The 18,221-nt window shown below is 35.5% G+C and overlaps 5 protein-coding genes across 6 annotated transcripts; 3 read left to right on the top strand and 2 right to left on the bottom strand.

The window, feature by feature from the left end:
* Positions 1-1,081: 1,081 nt before the first annotated feature.
* LOC111491880 (DEAD-box ATP-dependent RNA helicase 56-like) lies at positions 1,082-6,218 on the top strand. Of its 2 annotated transcripts, none has more exons than XM_023140952.1 (12): positions 1,082-1,233; positions 1,368-1,482; positions 1,807-1,907; positions 2,684-2,856; positions 2,973-3,204; positions 3,395-3,513; positions 4,085-4,141; positions 4,219-4,403; positions 4,772-4,916; positions 5,007-5,090; positions 5,160-5,223; positions 5,685-6,218. In XM_023140952.1, exons 2-12 carry the CDS (start codon positions 1,370-1,372, stop codon positions 5,693-5,695), a joined length of 1,284 nt encoding a protein of 427 aa, XP_022996720.1. In that variant the 5' UTR covers positions 1,082-1,233; positions 1,368-1,369; the 3' UTR covers positions 5,696-6,218. The 2 variants fall into 2 exon arrangements, with proteins under 2 accessions (XP_022996720.1, XP_022996719.1); XM_023140951.1 differs by having other exon boundaries at positions 1,364-1,482.
* Positions 6,219-8,246: 2,028 nt separating this feature from the next.
* LOC111492064 (probable sugar phosphate/phosphate translocator At4g32390) lies at positions 8,247-9,389 on the top strand. The gene has a single exon (XM_023141238.1). The coding sequence runs from the start codon at positions 8,340-8,342 to the stop codon at positions 9,372-9,374; it is 1,035 nt and encodes a 344-aa protein (XP_022997006.1). The 5' UTR covers positions 8,247-8,339; the 3' UTR covers positions 9,375-9,389.
* Positions 9,390-12,358: 2,969 nt separating this feature from the next.
* LOC111492001 (EG45-like domain containing protein) lies at positions 12,359-13,195 on the bottom strand. Its single transcript, XM_023141136.1, has 3 exons — positions 13,045-13,195; positions 12,659-12,938; positions 12,359-12,579 (listed from the first exon to the last, which is right to left on the bottom strand). The coding sequence occupies exons 1-3, from the start codon at positions 13,163-13,165 to the stop codon at positions 12,573-12,575; spliced, it is 408 nt and encodes a 135-aa protein (XP_022996904.1). The 5' UTR covers positions 13,166-13,195; the 3' UTR covers positions 12,359-12,572.
* A 615-nt stretch (positions 13,196-13,810) lies between these two features.
* On the top strand, positions 13,811-16,563 carry LOC111491913 (adenine nucleotide transporter BT1, chloroplastic/mitochondrial-like). The gene is made up of 3 exons (XM_023141011.1): positions 13,811-14,761; positions 15,583-15,744; positions 15,830-16,563. Exons 1-3 carry the CDS (start codon positions 14,216-14,218, stop codon positions 16,301-16,303), a joined length of 1,182 nt encoding a protein of 393 aa, XP_022996779.1. The 5' UTR covers positions 13,811-14,215; the 3' UTR covers positions 16,304-16,563.
* A 175-nt stretch (positions 16,564-16,738) lies between these two features.
* Positions 16,739-18,215, bottom strand: LOC111491914 (transcription factor HY5-like). The gene is made up of 4 exons (XM_023141012.1): positions 18,070-18,215; positions 17,744-17,924; positions 17,190-17,346; positions 16,739-17,054 (listed from the first exon to the last, which is right to left on the bottom strand). Exons 1-4 carry the CDS (start codon positions 18,164-18,166, stop codon positions 17,013-17,015), a joined length of 477 nt encoding a protein of 158 aa, XP_022996780.1. The 5' UTR covers positions 18,167-18,215; the 3' UTR covers positions 16,739-17,012.
* Between the last annotated feature and the right edge of the window lie 6 nt (positions 18,216-18,221).

Below are 18,221 nucleotides of genomic sequence, written 5' to 3'. Positions count from 1 at the left end.
TTTATGTATGAAATTATTATTTCTTAAAACTTAAAAAAAAAAAAAGTGTGAATAGATATGAATATATTATTACTCGACGAAATAATACATAAAAATGATAAATATAATTGGGATCGAAGGTTAAATGTTTATTGATATTCACAACCTTTTATAAGATACTAACTAATACCTACTAACAAGAAAATATAAAATAACTAAATCTCGAAAATAAAATAAAATTTACTACTATTCAAATTTAACTTATTACAAATATCTAAGATATATTCCGTCACTAATATATTCTTCAAATATTAAATGATTACGAATATCATATATTTCATAATTAATTTAAACTAGAAATAAGTTTGACTAATTATTACATAAATTTAATTGATTTACAAATTAGAGAGATTTTTTTGGCGGTTTAAAGTTTTAGAATTGAGTCCGACCATACCTAATAAATTGGATTTATGAAATCCAATTGAATTTGATCGCAGTTTCGTGTTTCATGTGTCGTACTCCAACTAGAGCAAAAAGAAAAGGGATTGCAAACCTCCCGCCGAGAGGTCAAGGTATATGCTAACCCATGTTTTACTATTAAACTATCTTCACCCGCTACAACAAATAGCAATGTGAGCAAAATGACATTAATTGTAATACATAATTATATGATTCGATATCATATTTCATACATGAACCTCATAGGGTTCACCGTCTAAGTTGAAAATTCGGATTAATAAACTTAATTATTTGAATAAAGTCCACCATCTAACTCAACTCAAATTCTTTATTTTTGAGACGTAACTTTTTTATATTATTTATAATACATATTAGGCTAATAATTTTGATTTATTCATAAAATGTAAAAAAATATTTATTTATCAATTACCGTAAAATGGAAAACATTTTAGAAATTTGTTGTATTTAAAAATAATGGAAAAAAATGACAATAATGGGGCTGTCACATTTATCTCAATAATTCATTTTTGTCCAGTGTCAGATTAGGAGGGCGAGTTATCGTAAATAGAGGCAGGCAGCAAGGGTATTTTGGACAATACGTACAAGTATTCAGCCTTTATAACGGCACTCTCTTTTTCGGAACCCTAATAACCCCCTCCGCTCTTCCACCCTGCGCTCTACGATATTTGGAAACCCAGGTCTTAACATTTTCTCTCCAGCTAACTTACTTTTCCTTTGCAGACTTCGTGAAATCGCAACCAAACTCTTTAAGTCGAGTTCATAGCAGGCTACCAGGTAATCTCAATCACTCTGTTCGAAGCCTTAATTTTTTTTTTTTGATGTTTTAAACCCTAGTTTTGGTTTAGGGTTGGATTTGCTTTCTGTGATCTCGCAATTTAGTTTGTTCTCTGGGTTTTATGTGTAGGAAGAAATGGGAGAAACAAGAGAGAACGAATATGAGGAAGAGCTCCTCGACTACGAGGAAGAGGAAGAGAAGGCCCCCGATTCCGTTGGAGCTAAAGTCAACGGTGAAGCTGGAAAGAAGTGAGTGGTCTATTACTTTGTTCTATATAGGTTTGCTTATGGATAAACTAATAGTCCAATACTTGACTGAGGTTTGTCGAACTCATTATATGATAAAATTTGAGATTTGGAAGTAATTTTATTCGTCTGGTAGAGTTGAGAGTTAAGGCGGGTTGGAATAAGTAGTTGTTTGAGCTTAAGTGAACTTAAATGAGATGATTTATTTTTCATGCTACATCTTTCTTGAAAAATATGCTTTTCCTTCCATTTTTGGGATTTTCCCCTGTATTATCGCATTTTTGTTTGGTCGAGATCCTTACCTTCTTTCTTTATCTTCGATTTTAGGGGTTATGTTGGAATTCATAGTTCGGGATTCAGAGACTTCCTATTGAAGCCAGAGCTTCTCCGTGCTATTGTAGACTCTGGGTTTGAGCATCCATCTGAAGGCAAATTTCTAATCTTTATTTTCAATAGATGAATCTTAAGACAAAGTGGCCATGTAATTTAAACTGGTACAATTATTCTTAAATTTTTTATTAGCAGGATTTTAAGGGAACATCTTTAAGACCTATTTTTTGCGGATGCAGTATCTCACTAACCCGTAACAAATATCTATCAACTCTGGTTTCATTTTGAAGTTCATAATTATTGGTTATTGGGTTTTGTAGCTGGTGTAGGATTTGTCAACTTATCACGTCATAAATAGGATAGAGTTAATTGGGTGTTGTGTTGGTATGTTATACGAATGGGTTTTTAGTTTATAATAGAAGCCTACGATGTTCATCACTTGTTACTGTGCTGCAGTCTTCATGTGTTCATGACCTTAATTTAACGCTTCCTTGAGAACGCTTGATGCTATTAATTTATAATCATGTTTCAAATAGAGAGAATTATTGACACATTTCTTGAACAGTATAGCATGGATGTACTCGCACTAACACATCAGTTTGGAATACTTGTCTTTATTGATTATGCTATTTCCATATGTTCTTATTGCTCTGTAAATATGATATTGCTTAAGCACATGTTTTTCTTAACCATCATGTGTTAGATGTTTATATAAGTTTTTTAATGGTTTGCAGGTAATAAATTAATATCATAATCTTGATTTTGGAGCAATGTATATGGTTTGATAAACCTTTCGCATAAAAGGATCGGAGACGTTATAATTTACTTACCAACGGTTCATTTGGTTCGATCCTTTTCTTTGGTTCTTCATCAGTGCAACACGAATGTATTCCCCAAGCTATTCTCGGCATGGATGTTATTTGTCAAGCTAAATCTGGTATGGGCAAAACTGCTGTTTTTGTTCTGTCAACGCTGCAGCAGATTGACCCTGTTGCTGGTCAAGTCTCTGCACTAGTTCTGTGCCATACGAGGGAGCTTGCATACCAGGTGCATAAATGCGTTGCTTATGTTTTTAAATTTTCATTCTCTTAAAACATATACAGAATTTAATTCCTTGCATTATTTGTGTATCTAGCACTGACTCTTTTTTTGTACCACTTCAGATCTGTCACGAATTTGAGAGGTTCAGCACTTATCTTCCTGATCTGAAGGTTGCTGTCTTCTATGGTGGGGTGAATATTAAAATTCACAAAGATCTTCTGAAAAATGAATGTCCTCATATTGTTGTTGGAACACCTGGAAGGATACTGGCATTGTCAAGAGACAAGGACCTATCTCTGAAGAACGTCCGACATTTTATCTTGGATGAGTGTGACAAGATGCTTGAGTCCCTTGGTATATTTTCTTTTGATAATCATTTGTTCTTCAAAGTTCTATTAGATTCTCCACTTTATATTAGTTTATCCAAATTCTCTAGTTGTTTCCCTTCATCCTGGTCCTTTTATATCTCATGACTATGTTTTAATATATGTATAAATTGGCATTGGCTTATTTTCTTACTGTGCACTCTACATGTGCTCTACAGATATGCGGAGAGACGTACAGGAAATCTTCAAGATGACTCCTCATGACAAACAAGTTATGATGTTCTCTGCAACACTCAGCAAAGAAATCCGCCCAGTTTGCAAGAAGTTTATGCAAGATGTAATGTCCCACAGCTAGTAAACCTTGAATTTAGAAGTTTTTTCCCTTTAAATTTCACTGTCTCCTAGAGTTTTCAAATTGTGGTTTTTACAGTAGGGTTTCCTACTCGTTATTTGAGGGGGATCTGTTTAGTACTATCTTTTATCCGCCATCACCTACAGCTCGTGCGGGAATTTTCTATTCTTGGAGGAATAATAGTTGGTGATACTGTTTAGTGGTTCTGAAGTAGTAGTTGGTGATTGAAGCCACTCACTTCTTTCATCTTAGTCTCCCGTTGCATGTCACTTGTTATTCTCTTATTTGGTTATGGTTGTTGGATTCTGGTTCCAACTTCCAACTGTGCGGTCATGAGTATCCAAGTTAGGGGATGAGAAAAAAAAAAGGATCCTATTGGATTCTTGTGTATTAGTGTAATAGTCTGCATCTGCGGCATTTCTTGATGAATATAGACGTATCTGCAAGGGGAGGCAGAACAGTTGACCACAATCTTGATTCATGGGATGAACATGCTCTTTCATTTCCTTCATCTTGAGGAAGTATTATGATTTACCATGACGTTTGTTCCTTTCAGCCAATGGAAATATATGTAGATGACGAGGCAAAGCTGACCTTGCATGGTCTTGTCCAGGTACATGGTTGTGACATTGAATGAATAGATTGTCCTTTTTTTTTAGCTTTCCCTAAAATTTGTTTTGGGAATGTCAGCATTACATCAAATTGAGCGAGATGGAGAAAAATCGGAAGCTGAATGATCTCCTTGATGCTTTGGACTTCAATCAAGTGGTTATTTTTGTTAAAAGTGTTAGTAGAGCAGCTGAGCTGGATAAGTTGTTGGTGGAGTGTAATTTTCCCTCTATATGCATCCACTCTGGCATGTCTCAAGAAGAGAGGTAGGTCCAACATTTTTTTTTCAGGTTCAAAAATTTCATATTCATTTATGCCTCGGTATATTGATTTTTCATTTATTAATGTTACTACTAAAGGGCATGCAAAACGTTGTTCTTCATGTTTGAGGTTAGCTATGGTATAGTTACTGAAGTGTTTTTGTTGAAATTTGAATTTTCATCTTCTTCTTGTCCTTATTTTTATTTTCCTTTTACATTTGAATTCTCTAGATGTAGAACTTTTGTCCCTGCAAGGTGTTATACTTTATTAACGTTGGGAAGTTGTGAAATTGCCCATTTCATTTTGTTATTTATGTTTGAAGGTGGTTGATCTTCTTGAGGTCAGTGACTAATATAAAAAGATGATGTGCCAGGTTGACTCGATACAAGGGCTTTAAAGAAGGACATAAGCGGATTCTTGTGGCAACAGATTTGGTTGGTCGAGGAATTGACATTGAACGTGTAAACATTGTCATCAATTATGACATGCCAGATTCTGCTGATACTTATTTGCACAGGGTAAAGTGGACCTACTTATTTTAATGTTCATCATGCATACATTGTGCTTCCCGAGTGTGTATAATGAGTCTTCCTTTGAATATCCTACAGGTCGGCAGAGCTGGTAGATTTGGCACCAAAGGGCTTGCAATTACCTTTGTATCATCTGCAGCTGATTCTGATGTTCTCAATAATGTATGTAATTTCCAGTTGTTACATAGTGTGGCCATTAGATGGTTGTTTTCATAGTCTTGGTTATTGTAGGTTCAAGAAAGGTTCGAAGTCGATATTAAGGAGCTTCCAGAGCAGATTGATACATCCACATACAGTATGTTTTCTTGTTTCCTTCTTTTGAGATTATTCTCCATTTTGAACTCCAATTCCTCGTAGTTTACGTTTTATCCTTCATTTGATATTATATCATTATCATTTAATTTTCCCTTTTCCCTGTCGTGTGGTAAATTTTTGCTCATTTAGACATGATTTTTAATGGGTAAACCTCGGCACTGTCTTCTTTTTTTTATCTTTTTGTTGTCACTTGTCAGTCGGTTGCAATTAAATTTTCAATGGTAAATTCAATCCCATGGTTTAAAAGGAACACGTTAATATTTGTCTGTCTTTGCATTTTCCGCTCTGTTGGTTGCATCTTGTAAATTCTAAAAGCTCCACGTTCTTTCAACGTATGTACAATAGAATTTGTCCTATTAGTCAGACAATCAAGAGTTTTCTCTGCTATGTTTCTACGTTCTTCTCATGAGTTATGCCAAATTTTTCTCTTTTTGGTTGCAGTGCCATCATAGACGTAGAGATCATCAGCATAGAAATCGGCTACCTGGGTTGGTGAGGGTGGTTCACATATCATTGTGGTTTGATTTTGATTCGGACTAAAAATGGATGGAAGCCACTGCACTCACTAGCTTTGATGTGAACGAGGGCAATGGTGGATGCGCCAAATGTGGGTGGTGGGGTGGGTGTATACGCTGCCATTTGAGTTTATTGTATTCTAATTGCTGGGGCTGTCTTGCATGGAAGAAGTCTCTATATGCGTTTTATCCTGAATCGCGAATGATACAACAAATGTATTACTTTAGATATTCCTCTCTGCAAGACTAACAATAACGGTAGACTGGTTGGTTGGTAGTATTTGCAGTGATTTTATCGGATTCCTTATGTGAACCCATTTCCCCAAGTTCCATGGCTTCACCTGGTTCTCTCGTTACTGCCTATTGCTGATGTTTTGATGCGAATTTTACTGGAGATTTAGCTTGCAAATCAACATACCAAGTTTTGTGAATGAGATGTTCATAAATTAGATGCCTGAAATCGATTTCGTATTCTGTTTTAGCCATTCTTGTGATTCTAGAAGTGTTAGCATTATTCAGCTTTGGCATCATCAACTAGTTTAGACAAGGTTCCAAATTCGAATACTTCCTCACATGTTAGAACAAATCACTCACTATAATAATAGTAATAGTAGATGGGTTATTTCCTCTTCATTAATGGTGTTGTGGGAAGACACCGACAAATTTGAAGAGGCAATCACGTTCTTAAATGTTTATTTAGGAAGTGCGTGCATTGCATGATGAGGTTTTTATTTTATTTTTTTAGAAAAATTAAAAAAATGTGATAAATTATTAAATTTTCATGAACTTCTAAAAAACTCTTTTATTTATTTATTTATTTTTCTCTCCACAGCAACGAATCCCTCATATTTAATATAATCTCATTTACACCCAACCAATGCAATTATCAAAATGTCTTGGTCAGAATGATTTATTCAAATACTGATTCTTTTAAATAATTAATATTTTTTTGGAATCTTTTTCTTTGGTATGTTGACCTTATGACGAAGTCGAGAAAAAACAAAAAGTAGTCCGTCATCTTATAAAATGATTTTCTTTTATGACACGGTAAAAATAAGCTATCTCGATCAAGAAGTTTAAAGTTCGAATCAATAAACATGGTGGGGCGTGATAGGTGAATGAGTAATAAAAATAGATAAAAAGATAAAATATGTGATTTATTTAGATGATTATTGGTCGATAGAAACTAATTCTAAGTTGTAAAAATTAGATATACCATTATGAGAAGGTGTTCAGTACAGTTAGAAGGCAAATTTGTGCATTTCTTTAAAGAAAAAATCCATTTATTTCCATAAATTAATAATTTTATTCAGTATTTTAAGTTGATTTCTTATAATTTAAAATCTAATCTCTTACATTTAAAAATTTATAAAATGCTAAAATTGGTAGTAATTTTGAATGATTTTTTCCTCTAGATTTTTAGGACTTCAGTAAATATTGTATCATATAAGTTAATATCAATCAAATTTTTAACATTCAGAGATTAAATAAAAATTAACACTAAAAAGACTAAATTAATATTTTGTAAAATAATTAAAAAGATAAATAAAATATACATTAGCCTAACTCACGAGAGAGATCCAAGGAAAATAAAAAGTCAATGGAAAAGTATTAAGACAGCTGGCAGTGGCATGTTGCAACTACTGAAAGAGTGGGGGGCGGAACTGACTTTTCATATATATATTTATATATATAAGCTTGGAATATTTGAAAATTGATTCTAAATTATTTGATTAAATATACAATTCCCTAATTTGTCTTTATGTCTCTCTATATATAAATATAAATATAATAAAATAAATATTTAATAATTTAGGCAGCCACCAGTATGATTGAAAGCCAGAATAATTTTCCTTCACTCCTCATCTCTATTATTGGTTTTCTTTTTCTTTTTCTTTTTTTAATTATTAAATTACCAATTTGGTCATATGGAACGAATTTACTTTTAATTACGTATTTTTATTTCTAAAATTTCAATTTCCAGTAAATTTTTTTTTATAAAATTATTTTATATTTAAATTAAATTATATAATTTATCCCTATTTTCCCTTTATTTCTCAATTCATATTAATATAATTATGTTACCAAGTAAATAGTAAATATTTTTCTGATTTGTTTTTGTCTAATATAAATATATATATAATATTTAAATAATTGAACGCCAGAATCCTTCTGCTTCCCTATCCCCACGCAAAAGCCCTCACTCTTCGTCTCTATTAGTCTTTTGAGTTAAATTACTAATTTAGACATTACTCTCAATATATATATATAGTTTTTAATTTCGATTTAATTCTCATATTAAATAATTTTAGTATTTAATACTATCTTTAAACTACTTCAGTTTATTAGTTTCTCCCTTATGTAATTAAATTAAACCCTTTAAAACTATAATAGTAACGAAATTAGTTTTTTTTTAACAAAGACCCAAATACGTAATTCAACCTCATTTCCCCATGTTATTTTATTTTCTTATATATTGAAAGAAAAAGTCTCCCTAATTTCCCAAATCCGCCATTTCCCTCTTCCCCTGTTCTCCCCCGTCGCAGCCTCCGCCGCCCCCCTCCTTCCATCTCCGGCAACAATGGGGAAAGGCGGTGCTCTGAGCGAAAGCGTCGTGAAAAAAATCCTCCTCTCTTATGCCTACGTGGGCATATGGATCTTCCTAAGCTTCACAGTCATCGTCTACAACAAATTCATCCTCGACAAGAAGATGTATAATTGGCCATTCCCAATCTCCCTCACCATGATCCATATGGCCTTCTGTTCTTCCCTGGCCTTCATAATCATCCGCGTCTTCAAGCTTGTTGAGCCTGTTTCCATGTCCAGAGATCTCTACGTCTCCTCTGTTCTTCCCATCGGCGCCCTCTACGCCTTCTCCCTTTGGCTCTCCAATTCCGCCTACATCTTCCTCTCTGTTTCCTTCATCCAAATGCTCAAAGCGCTCATGCCCGTCGCCGTCTACTCCATTGGTGTCCTCTTAAAAAAAGAGCCGTTCAAATCCGATACCCTTTTCAATATGCTATCAATTTCATTTGGAGTCGCCGTCGCCGCCTATGGTGAGGCGCAATTCAATGCTTGGGGGGTTTTTCTTCAATTGGGTGCTGTTGCTTTTGAGGCTACCAGACTTGTTATGATTCAAATTTTGCTTACCTCTAAAGGGATTTCTCTGAATCCGATTACGTCTCTGTATTATGTCGCCCCCTGTTGTTTTGTCTTTCTTTTGGTGCCGTGGGTGTTCGTTGAGTATCCGATTTTGAGAGAGTCTTCCAGTTTTCGATTTGATTTTTTGGTTTTTGGGACCAATTCGATCTGTGCTTTTGCGTTGAATTTGGCTGTTTTTCTTCTTGTCGGGAAGACTTCGGCTTTGACGATGAATGTCGCCGGAGTTGTTAAGGATTGGTTGTTGATTGCTTTCTCGTGGTCGGTGATTAAGGATACCGTGACGCCGATTAATTTGGTTGGTTATGGGCTTGCGTTTTTGGGTGTAGCGTATTATAATCACTCGAAATTACAGGCGTTGAAAGCCAAGGAATCGCAGAAGAAATCGGCGGCGGCCGATGAGGAGGCTGGAAGGTTGTTGGAAGTGAAAAACGCCGGCGATGGAACGGGGAAGTGAAGCCATTCACAAAATAAAAAAAAATCCGTTTCTTTCTGTTTCTCATTGTCTGTCGGATTTTTAGATTAATGTTTCATACGATGTAATTTAAAAATTGAAAAAAAAGGGAAAAAAATAAATTACACAAAATGAAATTTATCCCTAGTTCTTCTTTATTTTGTTAAATTTTGTTGGATTATTAGAATTTATGAATTCGAAAAGCGGGTTAGAACTAGAAACGAACTTCAAGATATAATTTTTTACGAACTTCAAGATAAGGAAGGCAAAGTTTGTGGATCTCTGTCCCCGACATAAACTAGTGAAACGACGTCGTTTGGAGGAGGAGTTACGATATTTCTGCGACTCGAAAATTTAGGGTCAACGGTAATAGTTTAATGTATTATTAAAATAAAAATGGATTAATTCAATTCAATTCAATTTATGGAGTTTAATTAAGAGTGTAATTAAGCATTAAATGTAAAGGAGTTTGATAGAATCACCGAGGTAAGGCAGCTGGCATAATTTGACTTTCGTGTTCTACACGTTGAAAAGTCAAAGAGTTTGGCGAAGGTGGGCCCCATACAAACCTAAGAGACAAATGAAAGGACAGAACACGTTGGCTATTACTTTAGGATGTACTTAGTCACAATTGACTGCTTCAGTCCTTGAAATCAAGTGTGAGGAGCTTCCAATTTTTCTTTTCCCACCTCATATTTTATGGTTTTATTTAGATAATAGGATTTTTTTTTATCCATTTTTACTTATTTAATATTTGTCACAGTCAAGTGTGAATATTTAATATTTAAATTTTATTAATAATAAAAAAATTAACACGATGATAGAACTCAACTCAATCAAACCTAAAAATAAACGTTTGAGTTGAGTTGAATTGTGAACGTTTATCGTTATTATATCACTAACCCAATCAATCTAAAAGTATATAAAATTGGTAGCATGGACCATTAACAAAAGTATATAAAATTATAAAATTATAAAATTTATTGGTAAAGACCATGAATGGAACTATTCTCAATGGGTCGTTTTCATGATTAGGTCATTAAACGGCTTTTTATGAATGTATGTAGATTAACATTACTCAAACTATAGATTAAAATTAAATTAATTTTTTTTTTAAATTATAGGACCAAATTGAAACAAAATTAAAAAAAAAATTGTACTTATTTTCAATATATAGTATTAAACTGTTCCATATTTATTTAAATTAATTTTTTTTAAATATCCCTAAAATAATGCAAAAAAAAAAAGTCTACATCTTTATGAATCGGTGCCCTCAAGCGTATGGCACCAAATGGGCTGAGCTTTGTTTCAAGCGTATGGCCTTGAAGATGGGCTGAGCTGTCAAGCGTATGACATCGAATGGGCTAACCACTCGGTTAAATAAACATTTCTAATTGCTCTTCGAATGGGCTGAGCACTCGTTTAAATAAACATCTCTAACTATCATTTTCTCAAACCGAAAACTACCAAGTCTACTCTCATTTCGAATGTTCCAGAAACAACAATCAATTAAGTTTCTTATCAAAACGTATCATCTTTTTCTCGTCGTTTATTCACAATATTATATCTATATATTCACATTTATCGACATAGATTAAATAATTAAGAGTCTTCGTATCAAAAGATAATATAATATATTCATTGATAAACATTGCTCTATATGTGTATCATGCCTACTTATGTGATAATATTGGGTATGCATTATTTAACCATGGCTGCCCATGATTCCATCCTATAATATACAAATAAAATAAGGTTTGCTTTTGGTATATGATTATAATTTTCTGATTCAGGTGTGGGCAAGTTCGTGTATAAAACCTATCTTTTTTGCTTCACCAACCAACTTAAGCTGTAATTTAAGGCCATACTCATCAAACTGATCATCATCAAATCTTCCCCAACTCATTTTAATTTTCAACAAATTCTTTAATATAATGAAGAGATGAAGCTCAAATAAAATATTCTTTAACAATTTCAACTCATATTTGTCCCTGATGAGACAAAGATGGATGTCGGAACGTAGGAGAAGTAGAATGGAAAACATGGACAGTAGTAAAAATTGACAGCTCTCTTAGGATTTCCTCGTCTATAATCCTTGGAAAATAGGATTAAGTTGGTCCCCGTAAACAACTTGATCATGTACAATCTCCCTGCAACCCTTCGAGTAATAAGCAACAAAAGAAAAGAAAATCCATGGATCGATTCCATTGTCTCCACCCGTAGGAACTACGTGATCACTCCAAGGATGTCTCTAGTATTCGAGGGTTGTGGACTAATCTCACTACTAGCGGTAGGCTTGGGCTATTACAAATGGTATTAGAGCCCGCATTTAGCAGTGTGAGAGGATGCTGACCCCCCCAAGAGGTGGATTGTGAGATCCCACATCAGTTGGAGATGGGAGTATTAGAGTCGGCACCTGATAGTGTGGGAGGATGTTGGCCTCCAAGGGATGAATTGTGAGATCCCACATCGGTTGGAAATTGGAAAGGGGAACGAAATATAAGGGTGTGGAAACCTCTCCCTAACAAACGCGTTTTAAAATCATCAAGCTGACGACGATATGTAAGGGACTAAAACGGACAATATTTTCCAGTAGTAGACTTAGACTGTTACAAATTATGCCACTCTAATGAATGTGAAGTTACTTCTACAGTTTCTCTCTCATATATTTAACCGTTCAAAACTGTGAGTCGACACTAAATTAAACTATTAGTCACATTGTGATATCTTTATCGTTTGGTGCCTCGCTTGCAAACATCATTCAAAGACGCACGTAAGTTGGTCTCTTTATAATATGAAGATGGGTTATTGGCCACATAATCATTATACCCATTAGCTCTTATGGGTGTATATATAGAGATTAATAATAATAATAATAATACACCATACATTAAGATAAGTTATAAGTATTAGTTCTTTTTGTTCCACTAACCAACTCAATTAGGAAACTGTTAATTAAATCATAATCAACCCTCTCTCTTCTTTGTTAAATGGCATTCAGTGGATCAGCTGCAGCTTGTTTAGAGATTCTTATCTATTAGAGCTTAGCCCCTCATTTTTAAAGAACAAACGTGTGGAATATGAATAAACACTCGAGTGGGATAGACATGCACTTGAATGATCATAATGGAAATGAAAAATAAAGCATATTTAATGGTTAACATTACAAAAGTGGTACCACTAGCTGCAAAGCCTCTGATATTATATCCTGCAGAAACACCTAACGATTTAGAAAACGCTTAGGTCGATGAATTATGATATATTTAGTAAGAGAAAACGTTACGTACTCAATATATTCGACGTTGAGTTTGGCACTAGAGAGACGAGAGATGGCGGAGAAGGCCTCTTTAGACATGAGAAAGGAAGAGGGACATGGTGACTTAGGGCAAAAGTTCACGACTTGAACTTCGATGATGTCGGTCTTGCATGGGTGATTTCGACCGCTTAAACATCGTAATCTATATCGACGACCGCATGCAGCGCCGTTGTCCCATAACCCTTCGTTGACCGCTACAAAGAAGTTGCCAGGTGGAAACTGGTCGATGTTGTTTCCATTACATCGAGTGGCTGCAAGCACAAGCACAAGCACAAATACAAACACAAACACAAGACCATTTATAAATTTAAGTTAACGTATGGTTGAATATGTATGAAGATAATGTCTTTTACTTACGGAGATATGGAGGGCCGTACGCTATGGCTGTGCCAATGTCTGCACGAGCTGCGTAAATGCGCTCGAAGACTAAGAAGAAGAGGAGAGCCATTGTTGTTGGCTTATTGTGTTGAAGAGCCATGAGCTAGCTTGTTGTGATGAGTTGATATATGGTTGGGTTTAGGCATTAGATATGTATTTATAGTATGGTTTTGGGCATGGGGAGAGTGGAGGGAGGAGATTGTATTTGATTTTGATTTCATCACATGTGGGTTTGGGAAAAAGTTAGTGCTCCTAATCACTTATGGAATGCAAATCCTAATCCTAGTGGGATTATTTATTTTAATAGAACGATATTAGCTTTTACAGTCAATCGAGGGTCGGATTAAAAAATGAATAATCAAATGGTAATTAAACCTCGTCGGTAGATGTTGTCACTCTTTGAATTTTATATTAAAACATGTCTAATAAGAAGAGATTTCCAAACACTTATATAAAGAATGTTTCGTTCCTACTCCAATTGTTGTGAGATCTGACAATCCACTTTTTTTAATGGCCAACCTACTCACTATGTGTCTGATACCATTTAACCTTTCAAGTAAGTTACCAAAAATATCGGAAATGTTCATAAAAATAATTAAAAAAAATTAAAAAATTGGATAAATTTTAAATTAAATTTCATGAAATTTTTTATTTAATATTTTAATAGAATGAGAAAGAAGAAATTGAAGAAATTGAAGAAATTGCTACCAAACAAAGTATATATCGAAAAAAAAAAAAAAAAAAAACAGAGGCCAATCTGCGGAGCGAATAAGGCAGGCAAAGGTACCTCAGTATTCCTCCATTAAAATATTTCCTTCGAATCCTTCAGCTTGGCCGCACTGTTTGGGGTTGGTGAAAGACGCAATTCATCTGCCTCTCTTCTATCTATCCTTCTAGGTTTTTCCGATTTTCCATTTCTTCCTTCGAATTCGAGTTTACCCCCATCTTCCAAGTCACAAATCCCTTCCCCCAACGCCACAAGTTCATGCGGCTTTGTTATAATATCTGTTCCTCGAATTTTCCGCTTTGAAAATGGATATTCTCGGTTGATTTGTTTCATTATTCGAGTACCCTTTTGAGAGTTTTTGAGGTTTCAAAAGGAGTGGGGGTTAATTTGTTCGTCAAGGGATTGATTTCTCGATTTTGATTTATGGGTAGGAAGGAAATTCGAGGTTTCGATGATAGAAATGATGGGTTCTTCACGGTTTCTGGTTTGGGATCTCAATGTCGTCTTCAGGATGAAACGTTTGTACCCGGTGGCTTATTCGCAAGCGTGGGGCAGATGGGAGTGGGCTTCGGAATTTCCCCAGATTCTACCAATCCTCGCAACAATGGCGGCAATAAACTTCCTTACGCCGATTTGTACATGAAGTATTTATCTTGGATGGAAGGTTTTTGGGTTCCTGGGGCTAATGAAGAGGAAGGGGTTGTGAAAAAGAAAAAGGTTGGGCTTAAATTGAAAGTTAAAGTTGCGAATCCTTCACTGAGGAGGCTGATGAGTGGCGCTGTTGCTGGGGCAGTGTCAAGGACCTGTGTAGCGCCATTGGAGACCATAAGGACACATCTAATGGTGGGGAGTAGTGGAAATTCTTCCACAGAAGTGTTTCATAATATTATGCAAACTGATGGGTGGAAGGGGCTCTTTAGGGGAAATTTTGTTAATGTCATTCGTGTTGCACCTAGCAAGGCCATAGAGGTATTCTAATCTCTGATATATATACTTTGTTTTTCTGATTTTATTATGCTTAATTGTTGGTGAGTGGGAGTTCAAATCTCTGCATGCTTTATCCTTATCTGTTGTATTGGCGACTCACTTTTGATAATGGCTTGTTCTTGTTTTGCCCATACTTTTCCTTGTTCGATTGATTCTACATGACTGTTTGGGATAGATTATTGAGGAAGAGGCTGTGGCTGAGGAGTCTTGGGAGCATTGAACTCTTATTTGTTCAAAGCTGGATTATTGGGGATCCTCTTTGTTCTTACGCCCTGATTGTATTACTAGTATCACTATGTTGTTTTGGTGTTTGTGAGGTCCCACCTCGATTGGAGAAAGGGAACGAGTGCCAGTGAGAATGCTGGGCCCCGAAATGGGGTGGATTGTGAGATCCCACATTGGTTGAAGAGGGGAACAAAACATTCTTTATAAGAGTGTGGAAGAAACCTCTCTCGCGTTTTAAAAAGGTAAGCGCGAAAGAGAAAGTCCAAAAAGGACAATATTTGCTAATGGTGAGCTTGGGTTGTTACATTGCTTGTGTCATAATACCTCTGGTCGTGGGGTTATTGAATCACCTTGTTTGAATCCTACTTGATCTGCCTGATTTTGTTGAACCATAAAAAGGCATACTTCTGAAAAATGTAACATGTGTTTCATGCTGTTTCAAACAGTAATTTAAATTTCGTTTGCGATTCAAATTAGTGAAAAGTTCAGCCACGAACGACGTCGAAGCTGCTCGTAAGGTACCCATTTGATATCTTGAATGCCTAGTCTTGAAACTTTCTACATCACTCCTTGTGCAGCTCTTTGTGTATGACACAGTCAACAAGAATCTGTCACCCAAACCTGGTGAGGCTCCAAAACTTCCCATTTCTGCCTCGTTTATCGCTGGGGCCTGTGCAGGAGTTAGCTCAACGATGTGCACATATCCTCTCGAGCTACTCAAAACCCGATTGACGATACAGGTACTTACGTAACTAGATTATATAAGCAAATATAAATCCTTTTTGGTATGAGATAGTGCTATATAGAGATTTGTGAATGTTGCAGAGAGATGTATACAATGGTCTATTTGATGCATTCTTAAAAATACTTAGAGAAGAAGGGCCTGCCGAACTCTACAGAGGGCTTGCTCCCAGTCTGATTGGAGTGATTCCATATTCTGCAACTAATTATTTTGCTTATGACACGTTACGAAAGGCCTACCGGAAAATTTTTAAGCAAGAGAGAATTGGAAACATTGAAACCCTTTTAATTGGCTCGGCAGCTGGTGCCTTCTCGAGTAGCGTTACGTTCCCACTGGAAGTAGCGCGCAAGCAAATGCAGGTGGGAGCTCTGAGCGGGAGACAGGTTTATAAGAATGTCATCCATGCGCTTGTGAGCATATTCGAGAAAGAAGGCATGCCGGGGCTATTCAGAGGGCTTGGTCCTAGCTGCATGAAGTTGGTGCCTGCTGCTGGGATTTCTTTCATGTGCTATGAGGCGTGCAAGAGGATCCTTGTTGAGGACGATGGTGAAGAGTAGGGACTCCTTTCTTTCATGGTATGTTACAGCAACCAATTCATGCTATGAACTAGAGAGGAAAAACAGTTTTGTTTTCTGTTCTTGTTTTTTTTCCTGTTTTTTTTTTTTTGTTTTGCGTTTCGTTTTGTTTGGCTAAGATTCAGTTCAAGGATCCTTTTAGAAAGGCTAGTGCTGTATCTTTTGAACTATTTGTTTTGATAATCTCTTATATGACACTCTGTTCCATTTGTTTGAAGTCTAAGTGACAAGCTTGTAGTTCATACCTTGTTCTAGTCATTCTAGTCAAACATGTCCAACGTTCTTGCTGGCACATCATCTAATGATTAGCTCTGATATCATTTGTATCAACTCAAGCCCATTACTAGCTCTCTTAAGATCTCATAGTAGTATCACTTTTACTGCTCGGAACCCTTCATTAAAGAACAGGAACTTGGATGCAGTGAACAAAGGAATTGGCCATTCTAAAGATCGAATGCGTTTACTTGTCTATTACATACAGACAGAACATGCCCTAAACGACGAAAAATGCAGAGTATTTCAGCAGTAAAGTCGCTCTTCGATGAAACCACATCGTGCTTTATACCTTAAGAACATACCGAACAAGATGATCTCAATGTCTCAAGTTTAAAGTTCATTCTTGCAAAGGTTGTATAAGCAACATGTTTCATGAAAGCTTCAAAACATCTAAATACATCTCTACTTCACACCCTCACTCCCCACTTCTCCGACTTGCCGTTGTGTTCTTCAAAATCTACAATTTGCAATCAAATCGATATGCGTTAAAACAAATTCGATACTCGTTCATTAAAGGCTCATCGTTCTTCCAATCCGAACAAAACCAACTTGAAATTATTAAGAATAGAATTATGGAATAAATAAAACGTACTTGTCTAAGCATCTGATTCTCATTCTGTAAAGTGGAAAGCCTTTCTTCAAGTTCTGAGTTCTTCTTCTCCAAATCCTTCACCCTTATCTCTAAGTCATTCAAATACGCCTTTTTCCTCTCCCTCGCTTGCTGTGCTGATACTCTATTTCTCAGCAATCTTTATTAAACATAACACAAATAGCTTCAAAACCTCAATAATCTATTAAAAAATAAATTATACAAAATATTAATTAATTAATTTACCCAATAAAAAAAAAATTAATTTTAAAAATTCTCCGTCATAATATTTAAATTAGATAATAAAAAGTCAACATTTTTAAAAAAGGATCAATAGTCAGAATTCGAAGTCAAAGGTAAGAATGTAAGACAAAAAATTTAGAAGAATAAATGGAAATTGATTTCAAAACTACATGTAAGAATATAAAAAATAAAAAATAAATTCGAATATTTTTTTAGCTCCCATCAACTTCCATTTTTATCCCTTTATTTTATAAAATAATTATAAATTATTAATTGAAATGTGAAAGTACCAAAACGACCCGCGTCTAGCTCACCTCTTCAACCTCTTGCTTTCTTTGTCAGCCGGAGTTCTCCCTCTCTTCCTTTGACTCTCCCGAGAAACCTGAACTCGGTCCGGACCGGCCAACGAACCGGTCTCCCTGCCGGACGCCGATGTTCCGGCGGATTCGCCGCCTATCTCCGGCACTCTCCGGATCTCTTCATCACTCTCCATTCCTAAATTTCTCGCCCCATTCAGTCCCAAAAAAACACCCATCCACACAAAATTACAGAAAAATCTGTAAATAAAAAATCAAGAAGCTCGAAACAGAGAAAGAAGGAACAGAAAACGATTAGATTTCAGAAGAAGATGAAGATTAACCTTCTTTCAATTCGAGGTGAAGGGCAGAGCTGGACGATCTTTCACTGCTCGAAGGTAAAGAGCTAGCGGCGGCGGAACTCGTCGCTTGCTCCTGCATTTCTTCGTACAAACAGAGATACGACCGGATAAATTCTTTTTTTTTTTTTTTTTTT

Source organism: Cucurbita maxima, unplaced genomic scaffold (assembly GCF_002738345.1).
Source record: "Cucurbita maxima cultivar Rimu unplaced genomic scaffold, Cmax_1.0 Cma_Scf00017, whole genome shotgun sequence".
NCBI classification, from domain to species: Eukaryota; Viridiplantae; Streptophyta; class Magnoliopsida; order Cucurbitales; family Cucurbitaceae; genus Cucurbita; species Cucurbita maxima.
This window is presented reverse-complemented; position numbering and strand designations above follow the sequence as displayed.

Coding starts and splice junctions, on each gene's coding strand:
- LOC111492064 (XM_023141238.1), top strand. CDS start 8,340: ATGGGGAAAGGCGGTGCTCTGAGCGAAAGCGTCGTGAAAAAAATCCTC.
- LOC111491880 (XM_023140952.1), top strand. CDS start 1,370: ATGGGAGAAACAAGAGAGAACGAATATGAGGAAGAGCTCCTCGACTAC. Junction 3,205..3,394: donor CAAGATGCTTGAGTCCCTTG/GTATATTTTCTT, acceptor TGTGCTCTACAG/ATATGCGGAGAGACGTACAG. Junction 5,091..5,159: donor ATTCTGATGTTCTCAATAAT/GTATGTAATTTC, acceptor TGGTTATTGTAG/GTTCAAGAAAGGTTCGAAGT.
- LOC111491914 (XM_023141012.1), bottom strand. CDS start 18,166: ATGCAGGAGCAAGCGACGAGTTCCGCCGCCGCTAGCTCTTTACCTTCG. Junction 17,347..17,743: donor GAAAGCAAGAGGTTGAAGAG/GTGAGCTAGACG, acceptor TGTTTAATAAAG/ATTGCTGAGAAATAGAGTAT. Junction 17,055..17,189: donor AGAATCAGATGCTTAGACAA/GTACGTTTTATT, acceptor TGCAAATTGTAG/ATTTTGAAGAACACAACGGC.
- LOC111491913 (XM_023141011.1), top strand. CDS start 14,216: ATGGGTAGGAAGGAAATTCGAGGTTTCGATGATAGAAATGATGGGTTC. Junction 14,762..15,582: donor CACCTAGCAAGGCCATAGAG/GTATTCTAATCT, acceptor CTCCTTGTGCAG/CTCTTTGTGTATGACACAGT. Junction 15,745..15,829: donor AAACCCGATTGACGATACAG/GTACTTACGTAA, acceptor TGAATGTTGCAG/AGAGATGTATACAATGGTCT.
- LOC111492001 (XM_023141136.1), bottom strand. CDS start 13,165: ATGGCTCTTCAACACAATAAGCCAACAACAATGGCTCTCCTCTTCTTC. Junction 12,939..13,044: donor GTACGGCCCTCCATATCTCC/GTAAGTAAAAGA, acceptor TTGTGCTTGCAG/CCACTCGATGTAATGGAAAC.